The 19,638-nt window shown below is 39.2% G+C and overlaps 1 protein-coding gene across 1 annotated transcript; it reads left to right on the forward strand.

Moving 5' to 3' along the window:
* Window positions 1–321: 321 nt before the first annotated feature.
* On the forward strand, window positions 322–15,540 carry LOC122275776 (pre-mRNA-splicing factor SYF1). The gene is made up of 5 exons (XM_043085011.1): window positions 322–1,977; window positions 12,170–12,354; window positions 12,460–12,630; window positions 13,916–14,368; window positions 14,697–15,540. Exons 1-5 carry the CDS (start codon window positions 483–485, stop codon window positions 15,132–15,134), a joined length of 2,742 nt encoding a protein of 913 aa, XP_042940945.1. The 5' UTR covers window positions 322–482; the 3' UTR covers window positions 15,135–15,540.
* The last annotated feature ends 4,098 nt before the right edge of the window (window positions 15,541–19,638 follow it).

The following is a 19,638-nucleotide window of genomic DNA, read 5'->3' on the forward strand; positions in this document are numbered from 1 at the left end:
GAAGACCCTAACACTTTACCCCTGTGCGTCTTGCAAGAGTGGTAGACAAGCATGGGAAGTTGACCTGTACGAACCACGTCACATATTTGAATGCCATGCATTGAGTATTGATCATAAATATTATTTAATAGATTTGTAAATTCCGGAATTAGTATTTAAAAAAATTAGCATTAAACGAAAGAGTTTAATTATAAAATTTAATTAGTATTAGACCAAAGATTTTAATTATAAAACTTACATACTCATGAATTAAATTAAAAAAAAAAGTTGAATTTGTAATGGGGAATTAACCCTTTTGAAAATACATTTCATAATTAACCATTCTGAAAATTCCCATTTTCCGTTTCAGTGCAGGCGAGGGTCGATTTTGAGGGCACAAAGCCCGTTAGAGAAAGTTTGATAAATCGTTGATTCGTCGTCTCCCAAAAGAAAAGCCCCATTCAAAGAGTTGTAATCTCTCAGTAGTCGCTCGCCACAACACCATGATTGTGGATAAGGAGATGTATCCCTCGCAGGAGGACTTGCTGTACGAAGAGGAGGTTCTCCGCAACCCATTCAGCCTTAAGCTCTGGTGGCGCTACCTCATCGCGCGTTCCGATGCCCCCTTCAAGAAGCGATTCGTCATCTACGAACGAGCCCTCAAGGCTCTCCCTGGTAGCTACAAGCTCTGGTACGCCTATCTTCGCGAACGTCTCGACCTCGTTCGCAACCTCCCAGTCACTCACTCTCTCTTCCAAGCCCTAAACAACACTTTCGAACGCGCCCTTGTCACCATGCACAAAATGCCCCGCATTTGGATCATGTACCTCCAAACCCTCACCGACCAGAAATTGCTCGCCCGCACTCGCCACACCTTCGACAGAGCACTCTGCGCCCTCCCGGTTACCCAGCACGACCGCATTTGGGAACCCTACCTCGTGTTCGTCAGCCAAAAGGGTGTCCCTATAGAGACCTCTCTTAGGGTTTATCGCAGGTACTTGAAATACGACCCTACTCATATTGAAGATTTCATTGAATTTTTGGTTAATTCGAGTCTTTGGCAAGAGGCAGCGGAGCGGTTAGCTTCAGTTTTGAACGACGATGAGTTTTATTCTATTAAGGGAAAGACCAAACATAGGCTGTGGTTGGAGTTGTGTGATTTGCTTACTAGGCATGCCACTGAAGTCTCCGGGTTGAATGTGGATGCCATAATTAGGGGTGGGATTAGGAAGTTCACCGATGAGGTTGGGCGGTTGTGGACCTCGCTTGCTGAGTATTATATTAGGAGGAATTTGCACGAAAAGGCTAGGGATATATTTGAGGAGGGTATCATGACTGTGGTTACTGTGAGGGATTTTAGTGTGATTTTTGATTCGTATTCGCAATTTGAAGAGAGTATGCTTGCTCATAAGATGGAAAGTGTGAGTTCGAGTGATGAGGAGGAGGAGGGTGAAGAAGAAAATGATGTTGATGATGATGAAGATGTTCGGTTGGATTTGAACTTATCAGTGGCCAAACTTGAGAAGAAGATACTTAATGGGTTCTGGTTACATGATACCAAGGATATAGATTTAAGGATTGCCCGATTGGAGGATCTCATAAATAGACGACCAGAATTGGCTAATAGTGTTCTGTTACGCCAAAATCCTCATAATGTGGAACAGTGGCACCGAAGGGTGAAGCTGTTTGAGGGTAATCCCACGAAGCAGATATTGACTTACACTGAGGCAGTGAGGACGGTTGACCCTAATAAAGCCGTGGGAAAGCCTCATACATTGTGGGTTAATTTTGCCCGGCTGTATGAGAACCACAAAGATGTTGCCAATGCCAGAGTTATATTTGACAAGGCTGTGCAAGTGAACTACAAGACTGTGGATCATTTGGCTACTTTGTACTGTGAATGGGCTGAAATGGAACTGAGGCATAAGAATTTCAAGGGAGCACTTGACTTGATGAGGCGGGCTACAGCAGAGCCCTCAGTAGAGGTTAAACGAAGAGGTAATCCTAACCTTTTTTCTCATGCATTAATCATTATAGTTTTAAAAGTCTCAGATATTGCAGACCATCATACACTTCCACACTTAGTATCTAGAAAAGAGATTTTGAGCCGGAGTTCTTACTTTGAATATTTTTTTTTTTATTTATAAGTAAATATGTATATATCAATAGGAGTAAAATAGAGGAGCAACACTTTTATCGAACCCTAAAAGTCTCATATAAAAATGTTATATATATCATACAAAAGGAGCAAGCATACAACAGGGAAAAAACATTTAGAAGAGTAGAGTGAATCTCGTAGTTCCATCAAATAGAGGAGGTGGTTTGGAAGTGGCGTCCAAGGATGGGGGGAGATTCTCTTTCAAGCTCCTGTACAACCCAGACAAATAAAAAAGTGAACAATCGCAAAAATTTTGACATGAACGTTCAAATTAGGGGAATCCCATAGAAAACCCCATTGAGATGATGGAAAATCCATATAGGGAGTGGCTCAAGTGGTAAAGGCCTTGGGCTTGAGGGTATGCTCCTCTCAAGTCTAAGGTTCAAGTCTCATTGGGTGCAAACAATCTTTAGGGGCCTTTGGACTAGGGGATTTTCCCTTTGAATTACCCAATGTGCACTTGTGGAAAACTCTTTGCCGAGGGCCTTTGCACCCTTGGGATTAGTCGGGACACTGTTCTCAAACACCCAATGGCAATTAAAAAAAATCCATATAGGGAGTTTTGGATTCTGAAACAGTTACGCTGCAGCCATTGTTGATGATGATGATGGTGATGTTGTCTGGAGAGATCTGATCTTTTCTTTCTTTGTTTTTGTTTGCAATCCCACTACCTTTTATACTGTTTTTCAGCACCAATCTGAGGGGCAATGGTGACCTTTTCATGCAGCAATTTGAAGAAGTGAAGACGTGTGCAGTGATGAAATGAGAGTGAGATTTTAGGCTGAGAGTGAGATTTTAGAGAGAAGGAGATTGAGAGAGGTGGGAGTGGGGGTGATGATGTGGCTGCAGTATGAAACATGAGATTTGAGAGTGAAGGAGATTGAGGTGGGAGTGGGGGTGGCGTGAGGGGAGAACTTGAGAGTGAGAGATAGGTTAGGGTTTTTATTTTTATTTTTAGTGTTAAAGCAAGTATATTTGTAATTTTGAGTAAAAATTTAAATGGGTCAAAACGGGTTGACCCGTTTATTAATTGTCTTAACAGGTCAACTTGTTAACATCAAACTCAAACCTACTAATTTTGTGTTGTGTTCGTGTTGGGTTCACTAGTCTTGTCACATATTGTCGCCACTAGTTGGCTCAAGTGATAAGGGCATTGGTCCTGGTGGTATGCTCCTTATATGTCTAAGGTTTGAATCCTCTTGGGTGCAAACAATTTGTAGGGGCCATTAGACTAGGAGAACTTTCCTTTGAATTACCCGATGTCCACTTGCAGAAAACTCTTTACTGAGGGCCTGTGCAACCCTAGGCTTAGTTGAGATTTTTCTTCTCGGACACCTAGTGCCAATTAAATAAAAAAGAATCCCCCCCCCCCTTCTCTCTCTCTTAAATCTCTAACTTATATATAAAAAAAAAAAATCTCTAACTTCCATGCTAGGCTATTTTGTTGAAAGTGGCATAGCTCAAATCCCACACTTTTGGTTAAGGATTAGCTCTAATTCCGTTTGTAACAAATCCAAGAAAAGCCCTAGCATATTACGCTTATACTCCAAAGGACTAGCCAATGCTAGAGTTGTAGCGTTTCGGGATCTTTATAAGCCGTAAAAAATGAGGTTAATGGATAGAAACAAACAATGAGTGGAATAAGTGGTAAGTAGTAGATTACAAACCCATGACTCAATTAAGTATCTTCTTTTAACCATCATGAAGAACCTAAATATATATTAAATGTTACATTACATATGAACCATCTGCAATTACCTTTTGTACGCATGGGTTGGTGATCTTGACGATCATGATTCCACTCAAGGCCTTAGGTGAGATTCCATCAACAAGAGATGGAAATCTTTAGGCACATATATTGAGCCATTCTGGCATTGTCGTCCGCCCTTTTATCTGTTATTTGCCATCAATCATCCATCATCATACAAACATTTGACATCCAATTACTTTCTTTCCTTTATCCTTTTCTTGTACTTTTCATCGCATAGCATGAGCGTACATTAAATTCCATTTACATGCGCATGATTTCATATTATAGGGATGCATAAAAAGGTTATCAATGAATCGGCTTTACATTGTAATGATTAAACTTAACATTTTAAAAAGGATATTGCATTTATTCTAAAGAAAAGAGTGATGCGTTTATGATTACATTATTTTGAAGAAATACAGACATTCCATATACATGTTAAACAATAAAAAAGAAGCGTGGCAAAGGTGTGATTGTATATACTTGTTAGCTTCACGTATCAATAAGTGACTGAAAAAATTACTATTAAACATACACATGTTACCACGTTGATATCTAATCAAACTGTCACTATTTAACTTAAGAACGAACTTTCATTAAATGGGGTCTTGCTGAAATTATAAATCTTCTATCTTGATATGCATGCTTGTTTTTTAATTAATGCAGCCCTTGTGACATGGAAAATTTGACCTTTGAATCATGAATTTTATCATCAAGCCATACTATGTGCTGTATGTGTGTATAGGAAATTTTTATGTGAATGTCCTTGTGTCCTGGCATGCCTAAATTACGCAACCCCTTTTTCCAATACTTGGTTCAAACTTTAATGGATAGGTTTCATATTAATTTTTTAAGAAAAATCTGAGCCGGGCTTGTCGATATATTAACATAGAGTAGCTCTTGGGTTTTGGTTCCTTAATGTCATATTCATGCATGTTGAAATGGGTTAAGGGTGGCTGCTCTAGAGTTTAAGGAAGGGGTGAGATTTTGACAAAGTTACCTACTTGGAATTACGGCTGCATCAGATACTTGAGGGTTCTTCGAATGGTTTTCCTTAGCATCTGAATGATCAATCATTTTGGGATATTTTTTGGTGCTAATCCAGGACTCAAAACATGAGGGGTGAGAAACTTGTTGGCATTAGGTCTTACCTTAGTGTTGCTGAGACCCTTGAAGGCAACTTTTAGCAATAGCTTAATAAAATATCAGTGTATAGTTGGCACAGCTACGGGTATTTTCTTGAAAATATGCTGGGGTTTGTGAGGAAGAAAAGGGGGTGGAAGCTGTCTATTTATGGAGTTTGTGCTTTAGGGTTTGCTGAGGTTTAGGAATCGTAGGTAGCAGCAGTTTCTATGAAATTTTCCTCCAAGATTGTGGTAAGAATTCACAAGAAAGGCAAGACTATGGCAGGTGGCACAGCAAGGCAGGGATTAAAGAATGTGCCTGTAACACCCCTTTCCGTAGGTTAGGAGAGTTACGTACATTCATAACATAATGTCCGGTAAAGAGACTTGAAGTTATGAAAATACCTCATTTATTGAATCATTGACTAACTTAACATAATGGTCTTTCATAACATAAAGCTGAAACATAATGAGAAGGCATAACTAGTTCTATGTGGTGATCACTTATTCAAATCTTTTAATCGTAAACTAAATCCTTATGGAAATAACACTTATTCCAGTCAGTCTCTGAAATTAATCTACTCCTGGCCTTCCAGCTCTATGTCCACGCAATCAATATGTGAGACATTAAAACATAAAAAGGAACAAATGAGTCGAAGACTCAATAATAGCATATCATAATGTAACTTAATTTAGCTTTAGCAAAACTTCAATGTTTCGTAACATATGCGGAATTAACAAAATCATAGAATTTCATGTAGCATGATGCATGAATGACTGACCTTATGTATTTCCTATTAATCATGCATGACTTGTTCATCTTATTTGTCACTTATTTAGTGACCATTATTACCTGTGAGCATCGGTCCAATTTTCATTGACTGTGCATACATATTGTAACATGAGGTGAACCATGCTTGGGTTTGTGGCGCCGTGCAATGTGTCATATCATGTAGTGATACACGCTTGGGTCCATGATATCACTTAAAATAGAGTGAACCACATTTGAGTCCTTGGCACCGTGTAATGTGTCATATCATTTAGTGATACATGCTTGAGTTCGTAACTAAAAATAGGGTGAACCACGCTTAAGTCCGTGACACCGTGTAATGTATCATAACATGTAGTGAAACACGCTTGAGTCTGTGTTATCACATATCATATGGTAAGCGACGCTCAAGTCCATGGCATCGTCTAACATATCATAACATGTAGTGAAAAACGCTTGAGTCCGTGTTATCGCATATCATATGGTGAATCACATTTGAGTTTGTGGCACCACATAACATATCATAACTTGTGGTGAAACATGCTTGGGTCCTTGTCACCTCAAAACATAATAGCTTACATGTGTTGGACCACGCTTGACTCCGTGGCTTGCATATCCACCCATAACTTAAGGCCGATCTTAAAGCTTACTTGTCATTCATGTGTTTTCTTACTAACTTTTATAATGCTTGAGAACATGTTTGACTTCATGAATTTACATGGCTAGCATACTCTTGTGCATGGCATAACATTATACATGGCATATTAATGAGTCTTTACACCTCATAGTAAAACATAGGCATTGCATAACATGATCTAAACATTACATGAACATTTTTCTTTTTTGGGTAAGTAATAATCTATATTGAATAGAATGAAACTAGGCAATGCTCAAGTACACAGGAAATATACAAAGTGAGGCACCTAATTACATTCTAGTAAACTGGAAAAAAGATAAAAACTCACATTCCCATCCTTCAAAACAATAGCAGAAGACCATTGGAAAAGTGATAATACAAAAGAGTTCCAGATTTCCCCCACTACATGCACCTTGTTGTTAAAGCAACTATCATTCCTTTACGACCATAGACACCACATTAAGGACAAAGGTATCATCCGCCACACTGGTGCCAGTTGAGCGCTATTGTGAGGACTATTCCAGCATGCTAGTAGATCCACCACACTCTTAGGCATAACCCAACTCAGCCCAGCTCTACTAAGAATACCAGCCCATAGCTCCCCAGCCACCTCACAATGTAAAAGCAAATGATCTATCGATTTCCCACTCCTTTTACACATATAGCACCACTCCATGACAATCATACCTCGCTTTTTTAGATTATCAACCGTTAAAATCTTCCCATGTGCAGCTGATCAGGTAAAGAAAGCAACCTTAGACGGTACTAAAACCTTACATGTACTCTTCCACAGAAAGAAAGTGGGCTGTTGGATTGTCAAAACCTTGTAAAAAGATTTAACAGTAAACTTTTTTTCCCCCTTGTGAGCCCACAACATACGGTCACCCCCATTGCCTCCTAGCTTTGCTGAATACAAATAGCTGTAAAAATCTGCCAGCTCTTCAAGTTCCCAATCCTGAGCATTTCTTGAAAAGTGACATTCCAAGTTACCGTCCCATTGGCATGACATAGTACTTCTGAAATTGGGGCCTGCTTATTTCCAGCCAAGTTAAAAACAACTGGAAAAACAGTGTTAAGAGGGTTCTCCCCACTCCACACATCGAACCAAAAGCGGGTTCGTGCTCCATCACCCACCTCAAACTTGAGATATTTTTCAAAAGTGTTCCACCCCTTTCTTATGAATTTCCATAGGCTTACTCCATAAGACCCCCTACCCTCTTTAGAACACCAACCCCCCCACGCACAACCATACTTGTGATCAATAACCTCTCTCCACACGAGTTCCCTTCCATTTGGTACCTCCACAGCCACAGCCACAACCATTACATGAACATTACATGGCATACATGTGATTTTCATAACATCTCATCCATCTAACAACAATCCATATCAGCATAGCACACAGTCTCATTTGCAAACATATCATCATAATTCATAGAGGTTCGTGAAAAGGGCTAACCTTGAATTGGGTTGTTGCGTAGCATAGGTAAACATCACATTTTTCATGCACAATCAGAATATTTACAGCACACATGAAGTTATGATCATGCTACTTACCTCTTTGTGTTGCTTCCACAATCTCACGTCATAGCTCGTGACCGAGAGAGAAGGACCAGCTATGATGGTGGGTCTGGGTGGCTGGAAGTGACCGGCAGCAATTTCTGTGTCTGCTGAGAGGTGTTCCGACTTCCCTTGTGGTGGTCGACGGTGGGCGGCGGCGGCGTCTTCTCTGGTGGTTTCCGGCGATGAGAGGACCTCGGTTTTCTAAGAGGAGGGCTATGGGGCTCTACTGTGTAGAAGAAAATTAGAATTTACATGGGGATGGTTTCTGGCTACAAGGATGCTGCTAGTTGATGCAGGAATGTCATGGGTTTGATGAAGAGGAAAAGAGAGGATTTTATGGGAGGGTTTAAGGTGAGTGTTGGTTATCGATTAGGAAACTTATTCAAACTAGGAAACCAACAGAAGAATACATGGGGTGTTGATAGTGGAAGAAACCCAATCAAATAAAATCACTATTTTAAAACTGAGAGGTGGTGAGAGAAGATGTTATGCTGGTTGGTTTGAAGGCCAGGCTCGGATGATTTCATTATGGCTTTTTTTCAAACTTGTTGGGAGGTGGTGAGAGAAGATGTTATGCTGCTTTTCAGGAATTTTTCACTCATGGAAAATTTGAAAAAAGCCTAAATGCTGCCTTTATCGCCTTAAGTCCCTAAAAAATTTGGTGCAATAGAGGTACAAGATTTCAGATTGATCAGTCTTGTAGGCAGTGTTTATAAGTTATTGTCGAAGGTGCTGGCAAATAGAATGAGCATGGTATTGGAAAAGATTATCTCTAAATCGCAAAATGCCTTTATAAGGGGGAGACAAATACTAGAGTCGGTTCTCATTTCCAATGAATGTTTGGACAGCAGAATCAGGTCTGGAATTCCAGGTATTCTTTTAAGCTAGATATGGAGAAGGCATACGATCACGTTAACTGGGATTTTCTGACGTACATGTTGAGTAGACGTGGGTTTGGGGAAAGATGGAGGAAGTGGATAAGGCATTGTGTGTCAACGGCACATTTCTCGGTCTTGGTAAACGGAGATCCTATGGGCTTCTTTAACAGTTCGCAAGGGCTACGACAAGGAGATCCACTATCATCACTTTTATTTGTATTAGTAATGGAGGCTTTGAGTAGAATGGTGACGGCGGCAGTAGGAGGAGGGTTTTTTTTTGGCTTCTCGGTAGGAGATTCACATAGCCAAACCACTATTTCTCACATTTTATTTGCAGATGATACCTTGCTGTTGTGTGAGGAAAATGCAGTACATATTCAATCATTGAAGGCCATTCTACTTTGTTTTGAAGCTATTTCCGGATTGAAGATTAATCTTGATAAGACAGAAATGGTCGCCGTAGGGGATGTAAGTAACATAAGCAGATTGGCTAGGATGTAAGTAACATAAGCAGATTGGCTAACACATTGGGATGTGTGGTCTCTTCCTTGCCGTTGAAGTATCTTGGGCTCCCATTGGGGGCTTCTTTCAAAGCTAAGTCCATTTGGGATGGGGTTTTGGAAAAATTTGAGCGTAGGTTGGCCGGTTGGAAAAGGTTATACTTATCCAAAGGGGGGCGGCTCACTCTTATTAAGAGCAATCTTTCAAATCTTCCCACCTACTATTTGTCTTTGTTCCCTCTCCTTGCTAGCATTGCATGTAGAATGGAAAAACTTCAACGTGACTTTTTATGGAGTGGAATATGAGAGGAGTTTAAGTTTCATTTAGTGGGTTGGGATAAGGTGTGCAATTCCATGAGAGATGACGGACTGGGGGTCAGGAATGTGAGGATTCTTATTAGGTCTTTACTAGGTAAATGGCTATGGCGATATAACAATGAGAGGGGAGCTCTATGGAAAGGGGTGATAGACTTGAAATATGGTTGTGAAATGGGGGGTCGGCGTTCAAAAGAGGGAAGGGGTCCTATGGAGTGGGGTTGTGGAAGTTCATACGGAAAGGATGGGATTCTTTTGCTAGTAATACTCGATTAAGCCTGGGGGATGGAAGAAGGATTCGCTTTTGGAAGGATAATTGGGTGGGTGACACAGCGTTGCTGGATGTTTATCCCACTATTTTCAGTATTGCAAGGGATCCAGACGCCTTGGTGGCTGATTTGAGGGTAACTATACAAGGTTCATAAGAGTGGAATATCAGCCTTAATTGGGATGTACATGACAGGGAAGTGAACATGCTGGTGGATTTTATTAACTTGCTGTATAACATTCCTGTTGCTGCCACAACTGAAGATGTGATGATTTGGAGACCCTCTAGGAAAGGAAAATTCACGGTATGCTCGTTTTATGACTCTATTACAGGGCAACAAGGACACTCTTTCCCTTGGAAGAACATTTGGAGGACTAAAGCACCTACAAAGGCTGCCTTTTTTGTTTGGACAGCGACCTTAGGCAAGACACTGACTAATGATATTTTGAGAAGACGGGGCCTTGTTATAACGGACTGGTGTTGTTTGTGTCAAAAGAGTGGGGAAACGGCGGATCATCTACTTTTACACTGTGAGTTTGCTAGAGAGATATGAAATTATTTTTTCAGCAGGATGGGAATAGCATGGGTGATGCTAGGCCGGGTGGTTGATCTTCTGGTATGCTGGAGAGGTATCACTGGGACACCACAGATTGCAGCTGTTTGGAAAATAGCTCCTATTTGTATTCTTTGGTGTATTTGGAGTGAACGTAATGAGAGACTTTTTGAGGATCATGAATGTTCCTTGGAAGAGTTTAGGAGTTTTTTTTTTGGAAGACTTTGTTTTTGTGGGCTATTGCGTTGGATTTAAATGGGCTTAGCTTTCATGATTTCCTTGTAACGGTTTCTAGTTCCTAAAAAGGTGTATGCTTTTGTATACCTCTAGTGTACTTGGGCTATGCCTATCTTTTTATCAATGAAATATCATATTACTTATAAAAAAAAGAAAAAACTATTTTAAAACTGACCTGTTAAAATATTTACTATAATAATAATAATAATTCTAAACCCCAATTTTGGGACTGCATGTTACAATGCCTCTTGAAAATTCTTAGGGTTGAATGGAGTAAAGGTTTGACACAGCTGGTGCACTTATAGATATATGCCTTAGGTTTTTCTAAGTTTCAGAAGTCCCAGCCAATTTGAATGTGGTGGTAGGGATAAGGTTTAATCGAAGTAGGACTGGCATGCAGCTGACTTTTCAGCTGTAATTCTTTGGTATGATGAGGGTCTCGGCCAGATTGTGTTTCTTGGTTTCCTTGTATGATTAGAAGTCCTAGGGATGGTGGCTGAGACTTTGCAATGCTTGACTGCTTGGAGTTCCAGTTTCATTGGATTCTTGGTAGTACTTGGGTTCTGAATGTGTTGGGCGCTTTGGCTTGAGCATGTGTTAAGAGTTATTGGGCTTTAGAAACTAGGATTTTGATAGACTCTAATTTAAAATAGTACTCTAATTTAATTGCTTGTGGTCCTTGAAGAAACCCGTGACGTCCGCATTACTTGTGAATCCATATTTTTAGGATTATCATTTATTTATTTTTTATTAAGAAGATTTTCATATTAGCATGCTTGAGTCATAGTTAACAGCAGGAAGGGTGTCTATGCAGAAAGAGTTGTCTGAGTCACGTGCAGTTCAGATCAATAATGCTGGAATTGGAACATCACTATGATACATATTTGAAAATCAGCTTGTCATGTTTGTCAACTTTACAAAAGTACAGGAGACCAGTACTTTCAAAATCCTAGTTAGTTAAATTATTTCCAATTTTGAAGGTGGAACTGGTTGAATTTCCAGGTACATTTGAATCCATTTGGGTTCCTTTAATTTCTTATTGTATTGTATTGCCCTTTTCCAAAGGGAAGAAATGTTGAAATACTGCAAAACAGAATGGTTGGGCATTGGCCTTTTCAATTTAGCCCTACTGTTTAAACTAATTAAATGTTACGGGTTTAAGTGTCCTTCCGGTTGCATGTTAAATCATGACTAGATGTTTTCCATTTGTCAATAAAATCCTTTTCAAGAAACTGAGGGGGAGATGGAAAAGTAGAGGCAATGCTCTGGGTTTTCAACAGCACTATTATGTTTCCACCTTTTGCATTATCTGTTGGTGATTTTGTCCATCACTTTTAAGGCTTAGTTTTAGACACAGGATAAAAGGTTATATTCTTAGTCCTTTGGTATTGTGGGACCATAACTAACATTTTTATCACTATTTGTTTTTCACTTACAGTGGCTGCTGATGGTTCTGAACCAGTTCAGATAAAGCTCTATAAGTCCTTGAGACTTTGGACCTTCTACGTTGATTTGGAAGAGAGCTTGGGTACGTTGGAATCTACCCGATCAGTGTACGAGCGGATACTGGATCTAAGAATAGCCACGCCACAAATTATTCTCAACTATGCATTTCTGCTGGAAGTATGGGCATGCATTCCTTTAGTACTTCTGCTATTATATTTCTTAAGTTTGTACTTCTATTGGTTTCGATTGCTTGACAAACTTTTACTGGTTTGACTTGTATAGGAACATAAATACTTTGAAGATGCATTCAAGGTATATGAAAGAGGTGTGAAGATTTTCAAGTATCCACATGTTAAAGACATATGGGTTACATATCTATCAAAATTTGTGAAGAGATATGGAAAGACAAAACTGGAGCGGGCAAGAGAGCTGTTTGAGCATGCTGTTGAAACAGTAAGCACTTATTATGTCTCAGATTAAACTGGTAAAATTTAGTTGCTAGGGTGTTCAGTGATAGAGTTGTTTGAGAATTAGATGCCTTTTCTGGAATCCCCATTCTCTAACAAACACTAGGTTTTAGCTGTTGAACTGCGTTATGATTTTTTCTGACGTATGTTTCATTTAAAATGCTTTTGCCTATGATTGTGTCCATATTCAACTCTCGATTGTCATGTTGATTATCAATAATTTCAAACTGAACTTGAAACCTGCTACTGAGGTTTTCATGTCTCACTGTGGCTCTGCCAGTCTCATTCACCAAACATGGATCTTGAAGTGCAACATTGTTTCTGTATGCAACCATTATCTGCAATTTGCAGATTATGCATATTATCATCAGATGAATAATACGTCTCAAATGTTATTAGTGAAGTTGTTATAGGACCTTTTTAAGCTTGAATCCAAGGGTGGCATTGCATAATTTAATGAGTAGATCATTGTGGTTTGATTACTCATGCTAAATACCAATAATGGGTTGGTGGAACAAGCCATATCAATAAAATTTGTGGGCAGAGCAGAATTGGGATAAATTTGATGTAAAAATAGTATCAATTCAAATTTACTTTAAATTCTCAAAAGGGGCTTTTTGAGGAATGTAAACCTTATAATACCCGGTTAAAAGAAGATTTCACTGTTTAAATTAAATTTTAATATTGAGCTAGAGTGAATGAATTAAACTCGCTCATGGACGATTGCGGATCTGCACATACATTTAACATCAGAAAAATTATGTGGAGGAAACAAATTCGTACCTTGGATTGTAGTATGGACTTCTTTAAATATATATATTTTTTTGATGTCGGGGAACCTCTCCAAGGCAGAGCCCTTTGGACCCATCCCTGCAGAATAAACTCCGGTCCCGTGCACCGCACCCTCGGAAGTTTCCCTACACGGAACTGGTTAAATCGCTGGCTTTTCACCAGGGGGTGTGGCCCCAAAGGATTGTTTGCACCCATGAGGTGTTGAACCTTGGACCTTGAAGGGAATGAGACCCCAAGACCAAGGCCTTCACCACTTAGGCCAACCCCTTGGGGTTGACTTCTTTAAATTTAACTCAAGTATTCTGTGTTTTGTCCCTTTTGGAATTGTCATCCTGGTTCACTAATATTTATTATGCCTCTTATTTATATATACTGGGTAATGACTTTACATTTTAATTTGAGTGATGGAAAAATATGTTATATAATTGCTAATGTGGTCTGATACTGAGCTTCACCATTTCTTTACTTATGCATATCAGGCCCCTGCTGATGCAGTAAAACCTTTGTATCTTCAATATGCAAAGCTGGAGGAGGATTATGGTCTGGCAAAGCGAGCAATGAAAGTCTATGATCAAGCAACTAAAGCTGTTCCAAACAATGAGAAATTGAGCATGTATGAAATTTACATTGCTCGAGCAGCAGAGATCTTTGGAGTTCCAAAAACAAGGGAAATATACGAGCAAGCAATAGAGTCTGGTCTCCCAGACAAAGATGTGAAGGCCATGTGCTTGAAGTATGCAGACCTTGAAAAGAGCTTGGGTGAAATTGATCGTTCTCGTGGAATATTTGTATTTGCTTCCCAATTTGCAGATCCACGCTCTGATGGGGATTTCTGGAATAAATGGCATGAGTTTGAGGTGCAGCATGGAAATGAAGATACCTTCAGGGAAATGCTTCGCATTAAAAGGAGTGTTTCTGCGAGCTATAGTCAGGTAGGAGGTTTGATTTATTTTGCCATTTTACCTGCTGTATTAGCGGCCTCAGATACATGATCTTTGGTAATACATGCAGTTCCATTCACGCTAGATGGTTGAAACAATTTTACTTTGAATTTTCCTGTAGACTCGAATGACAATGACATAATTTGGGTGAACCTCTAATTAGGTGTACCTGATACTTGGATAGTACCTTTAGCTCATTAATAGAACATATCTCATCATCAATTGGATAAAAATAGGGGCTAAAGTGAGAGGATGGGGATATGAGACATGTTTAATCAACCCCTGCTGATTTATCATTTCAATTTTATTGTTTCCGCAGACGCATTTTATATTGCCTGAGTATATGATGCAAAAGGATCAGAGGTTGAACCTTGATGATGCAAGAGACAAGTTGAAACAAGCAGGGGTCGCTGAAGATGAAATGGCTGCTCTCGAAAGGCAGTTGGCTCCTGCAGCCAGCAATGCTAAAGACAGCAGCAGAAAAGTGGGCTTTGTGAGTGCTGGTGTCGAATCACAGACTGATGGTGGCATAAAAGCTCCAGCCAATCATGAAGATATAGAACTGCCAGAAGGAAGTGATTCAGATGAGGATGAAAAGGTTGAAATTGCGCAGAAAGATGTTCCATCAGCAGTTTTTGGAGGTTTGGTGCATAAGAGAGATGAGGCCGAGAAAGATGGGGAAGAGCAGAACAAAGATAAGGATGACGACAGCCGCCTAGGTGCTCTTGAGAGAATAAAGAGGCAAAAGCGAGCGTGAGTGAATTACAACCAGAAGGAAATCTGCAGGCGGTGATGGTAATCTGTAGCGCTTCCAGTCTTGTAGCCACTACTAATTTCACACAAGAGCCGACCTTTGTATCATCGAGGAAATCTGTTCCTAAAAAATGTAATTTTTCTTTTCCTGAGCAATTTTACTGGAAATTGTATGTTAGTAAATTATGCATTACGCATTCCCGCCCAATTTTTATCTGGTGAGATTACCGCAAGAAGATTGAAAGAATAGAGTAATTCATCTCTCTTCTTCTGCCCCTTGCTTTAGAGACAAAATTAGGGCTGTAAGCGAGTCAGAGGTCAAACTAGGTATTGAATTTTCAAGTTTTGTTCGCTTATGTTGTTTACAAACACATGAAGCTGAGTTTGATACGTCGTCCATCTTGTTTAACTAGGATAGTGTCATTTAATGGTCTTTTGTCATTCAATTGATTACCTATTTGCTGAAAGGGAGTCATTATTAGAAAGTTTTGAGATGATCATTGAACAGTGTAGTGTTAAGCAGAAAAGATGATGGAGGCTTGAAGAAGAGGGCATGGTTGATGTGAAGCGTCTGAAGTGTTGATGGGCACGGGTGGTAAAAGTCATCAGAAGGTGCGTTAGTTCCAAAGAGAGAATGGCGTGTAGGGGATATTCTGGAAGCTGATAACTTCAATACAATGTGTTTTGTTGGGAGGCATATGGTTTAACGGGTTGCAGGCATCTCTGGTTATCAGTCCAATTATTTCGCACGGGCTTAAGCCAGATTAGTTAGTAGTTACGAGTTAGTTACTGAATTATATGTTTTTATTCGTGTGTAAATAGGTGTTTCTACTAATTACACATGTATGAAAAGCCCATAATTGATAGTTGGATGTACGGAGGTTTGGGCTGTCTCGAATAATCCCAGTCAATACAATTTCCAATCTTTTCTATTTTCTATGCAAATTTTGTTCTTTTCAAACACAAAAGATATGCAAGATTTTAAAGAATCCATAACATTTTGGAATCAGAGAGGTTAGAGTCCTCTAATGGCCGGCTCATCGATGCAGGAAGCAGCAAATCTGTTGAGAGCACATCACGAGAGTTTTCTGAAGCAGCAAGAAATCCATCATAAAAAGCAGGATGCTGAACAAATCCACAAGAGAGAGATAAGAGAGCAGTTATATAAAATTAAAGATATATTGAAAACCATTGTTGCAAACCGGAATAAGGGGGCAAACAAGAACATGATGCAACTTGCAAGATGCAGTTGTAGATGATAGCAGTGGAAGAAGTTTCCAAAACCAAGGTGTGCGACTGGACTTTCCTCATTTTGATGGTTACACTGTAGCACAATGGATCTTTTAAGGCAAACTAATATTTTGAATAGTTTGATTAACATCATATTCCAACGCACAAATAATCTTGTTCTCTTTGTTCCACATGGAGTGTGAAACTTTGGGGTGATATCAGGATGTGGCTAACCAAGGGTTTTTTAAATGGCGATGAGTTATTTATGACTAGAAGTGTAGTTTGGACCCATTCCATATGATGATTCTATGGAGGCTTCAAGAATATTGTGATAGACCACCCCAATTACTATTAAAAAGTAGGCATGTTGCTCGCCCACATACCACGACCCCCCCCCCCCCCCCCCCCCCCCTCCTCTCCTCGTCCCCAGGTCTGGCCTGGCTACCAGGCGTATGGATTTTCAAGCACATCGTCTGTTAAACTTCCAAACTATATAAATATACAAATCACCCTCCAAATCAACAAATCCACCACCACAATACGTAAGTCCAACCAAAATAAACATATATCCAATGAAATATATAAAGAAGACACAAAAAGATAACATTTAACCCATCCACTGCCACGCCGTGGCCATGGGTCATGAAGTATTTAAAAAAAAAAAAAAAAAGAGTAAGAAGAGATGGAGGACGAGGGGATGATGAGGAAGAAGAGGAGGATTTCGTTAGATTAAGTGAAAGGGAAGAGAGAGAGAGAGAGAGAGAGAGAGGTGGTTGACAAGATGTCAAGGTACAAAGAGGAAACTAGAGTTTATATATATATATCAAAAATTCGATGTGTATAAAAATTCTTATTTTTTTATGTACTTTAGTGATATGGTTGTGTATTAAAAAAAAATCCAGTCAATCATATCATTTTAAAATGTGTAGGAAGTAAAAGTGTATGAAGCATTAATCTGTGTGTATACATATATATATATTGGTATTGGGCGGGCGGGTACCCCTTGTTTTTTTTTTTTTAAAATCTAAGTGTACGCTTGCCCGCCCGCTTGCTAATGTCAGGCATATTGCCCGCCCAGTACCAGGCAAGTGCAAACGGATGGGCGGGCGAGTTGGATACGGGAGAGCCCGCCTAATAGGCCTACTTAGAAGGCTTAATCCAAGGCCTTATTTAATTGACTTCAAGGTTCGTAAAAAAAAAAAAAAGACGAGCTTTATTGCCTCCTTAGTGAATTAGATGATGAGACTTGAGAGGAAGTTTGATATAATTATACTAAAGAATAAATAACCAGATGGTGATGATCCTTGTTGATTAAGGAAGTACACACCTTTTCGAATCCCTCTATTCTTCATAGAGCAAGGATAAGGCTGGAAGAAATTTCTTAGCTTAGTGTTAAAGTGGAAAATGCATGTGGAAAGACTTAGATGGGAAACAAATTCAGTGACGTGACAGTAAAGGTTATAGCTAATTGTTTATCTACTCATTTATATGCTTTAACTTTGAGTGGTTGTGATGTTGTATTTGGAGTACCGTGGGGAATGATATTTGCCATTGGAAGATGGAGATACCCGAGGTTGTGATTTTATAGTTGTTGCATTTAGCTGTGTCAATAGATCATGATGAGAGTAAAGATGGCCACATTGTGAGACTGTTGAATGAATTTCAGATTGTGTTTGACGAGTCTAAGGGGCTTTTTCCCATTGATCTCATGGCCATCATATTACCCTCAAAGAAGGTATTGCTCTTCCTTTTGTTAAACCATGTAGATACACTTATCATCAGAGGACCAAAATATTAAATTAAAAAAAAAAAAAAAAGATTGCCCGAGAGTTGCTAGAAACATAGGTTACCAAGCCAAGTCAAAGCCATTTTTCTTCTCCTATTTTAGGGGTTAGGAGTGCTAATGAGAGCTAGAGAATGTGTGTTGACTTTAGGGCACCCAATCAAGGGAACATCAAGAATATATTTCCTATATAGGTGATTGATGTACTCTTGGATTATTGTTTGGAGCAGATGTTTCTCAAAGTTGGAATTTAGATATTTCAATCATCATATAAAAATTAAACTTGAGGATGTGCTCAAAACAACATTTTGAATACATCAAAGACAATATACATTTTAAGATCACTTCATGAATGAAGTGCTCAAACCTTATTAGAGAATATTTGTATTGGTTGTTTTGTGACATCTTGATGAATAGTAAGCCTTAGAGGACCACATTGGTTATCTAAAAATTGTGTTGGATGTTTTGAGATCTAATGAGTTGTATGCTAAGAGATAATAGTGTAAATTTGTTCTCATAGATCGACCATCTTGGGCACTTGTTTTCCTTCAATGGAGTAAGGGAAGACCCTAAACATATTGCTTTTATGGTAGATTGGCCATTGCCTACTTATGATACCCTAAACATATCAAGAGGTATGGAATAATTGTAGCAACCCTAACGGCTTTACTAGAAAAAAATGCTTTTAAATGGAGCCATACTAGCACACTGATCTTCTAAAGATCTTTAACAAGGAGTCACACATCCACTCCACTTGTGTTGAGATTCCTTGAATTCCCAAAGCATTTCCACTAATTGATGTGATGCTAGTAGCATAGGCATAGGCGTTGTCTTAATATGGAAAATACAACCTATAGCCTTTATGAGTAAGACTCGTAAGGGAAAAGTCCACTTGCTCTCTATGATCATAATGAAACTCAATCCTTGATTATTGCAGTACAAAAATAGAGACCATATTTTATTAGTATTTCAAAGCCAAGACTAACCAACCAACTTTTAGATTTATGCTAGAGCATAAGGTGGCTATTGCTACACAACAAAAATACATCTCAAAACTCATGAGGTATAAAATTGTAGTGGAGTATAATTAAGGGAAGTACAACAAGGTGGTCGATGCTTTGTCTAAGCAGTAGTACGAAGATCTAGCACTTTAGCCCTTGTATATTTTCCAGTTCCTCTATGAATTGATAAGTTGAAGCATAGCTAGCTATTAGTCATCGCCCAAAACTCTAGATTTTGCTAAAGCAACTGTAAGAATACAGGGGAGTGCCTTAAATTATTATCTAAACCAAGAGTTGATTCTCATAAAAGGATCTATATTTGTGGTTAAAAATATTTATTTTATGATGAAAGTCCTTCATCATATCCATTTTAACTCTCAAATGGACCTGTGAGAGAAGAGAGGGGGGGGGGGGGGGTATCCCTGGGAACGGATTTGGCCAAACAAGAAGGCCTAGAGCTCAAGGACAAAGGACGAGCCAGATCAGGTCAACCC

Source organism: Carya illinoinensis, chromosome 9 (genome assembly GCF_018687715.1).
Source record: "Carya illinoinensis cultivar Pawnee chromosome 9, C.illinoinensisPawnee_v1, whole genome shotgun sequence".
Lineage (NCBI taxonomy): Eukaryota > Viridiplantae > Streptophyta > Magnoliopsida > Fagales > Juglandaceae > Carya > Carya illinoinensis.

What these genes read in the sequence shown, in the direction of transcription:
- LOC122275776 (XM_043085011.1), top strand. Translation starts at nt 483, where the DNA reads ATGATTGTGGATAAGGAGATGTATCCCTCGCAGGAGGACTTGCTGTAC. An exon ending in AGTAGAGGTTAAACGAAGAG is followed by an intron (nt 1,978 to 12,169) that starts GTAATCCTAACC and finishes TTTCACTTACAG; the next exon opens with TGGCTGCTGATGGTTCTGAA. An exon ending in TTTCTGCGAGCTATAGTCAG is followed by an intron (nt 14,369 to 14,696) that starts GTAGGAGGTTTG and finishes TTGTTTCCGCAG; the next exon opens with ACGCATTTTATATTGCCTGA.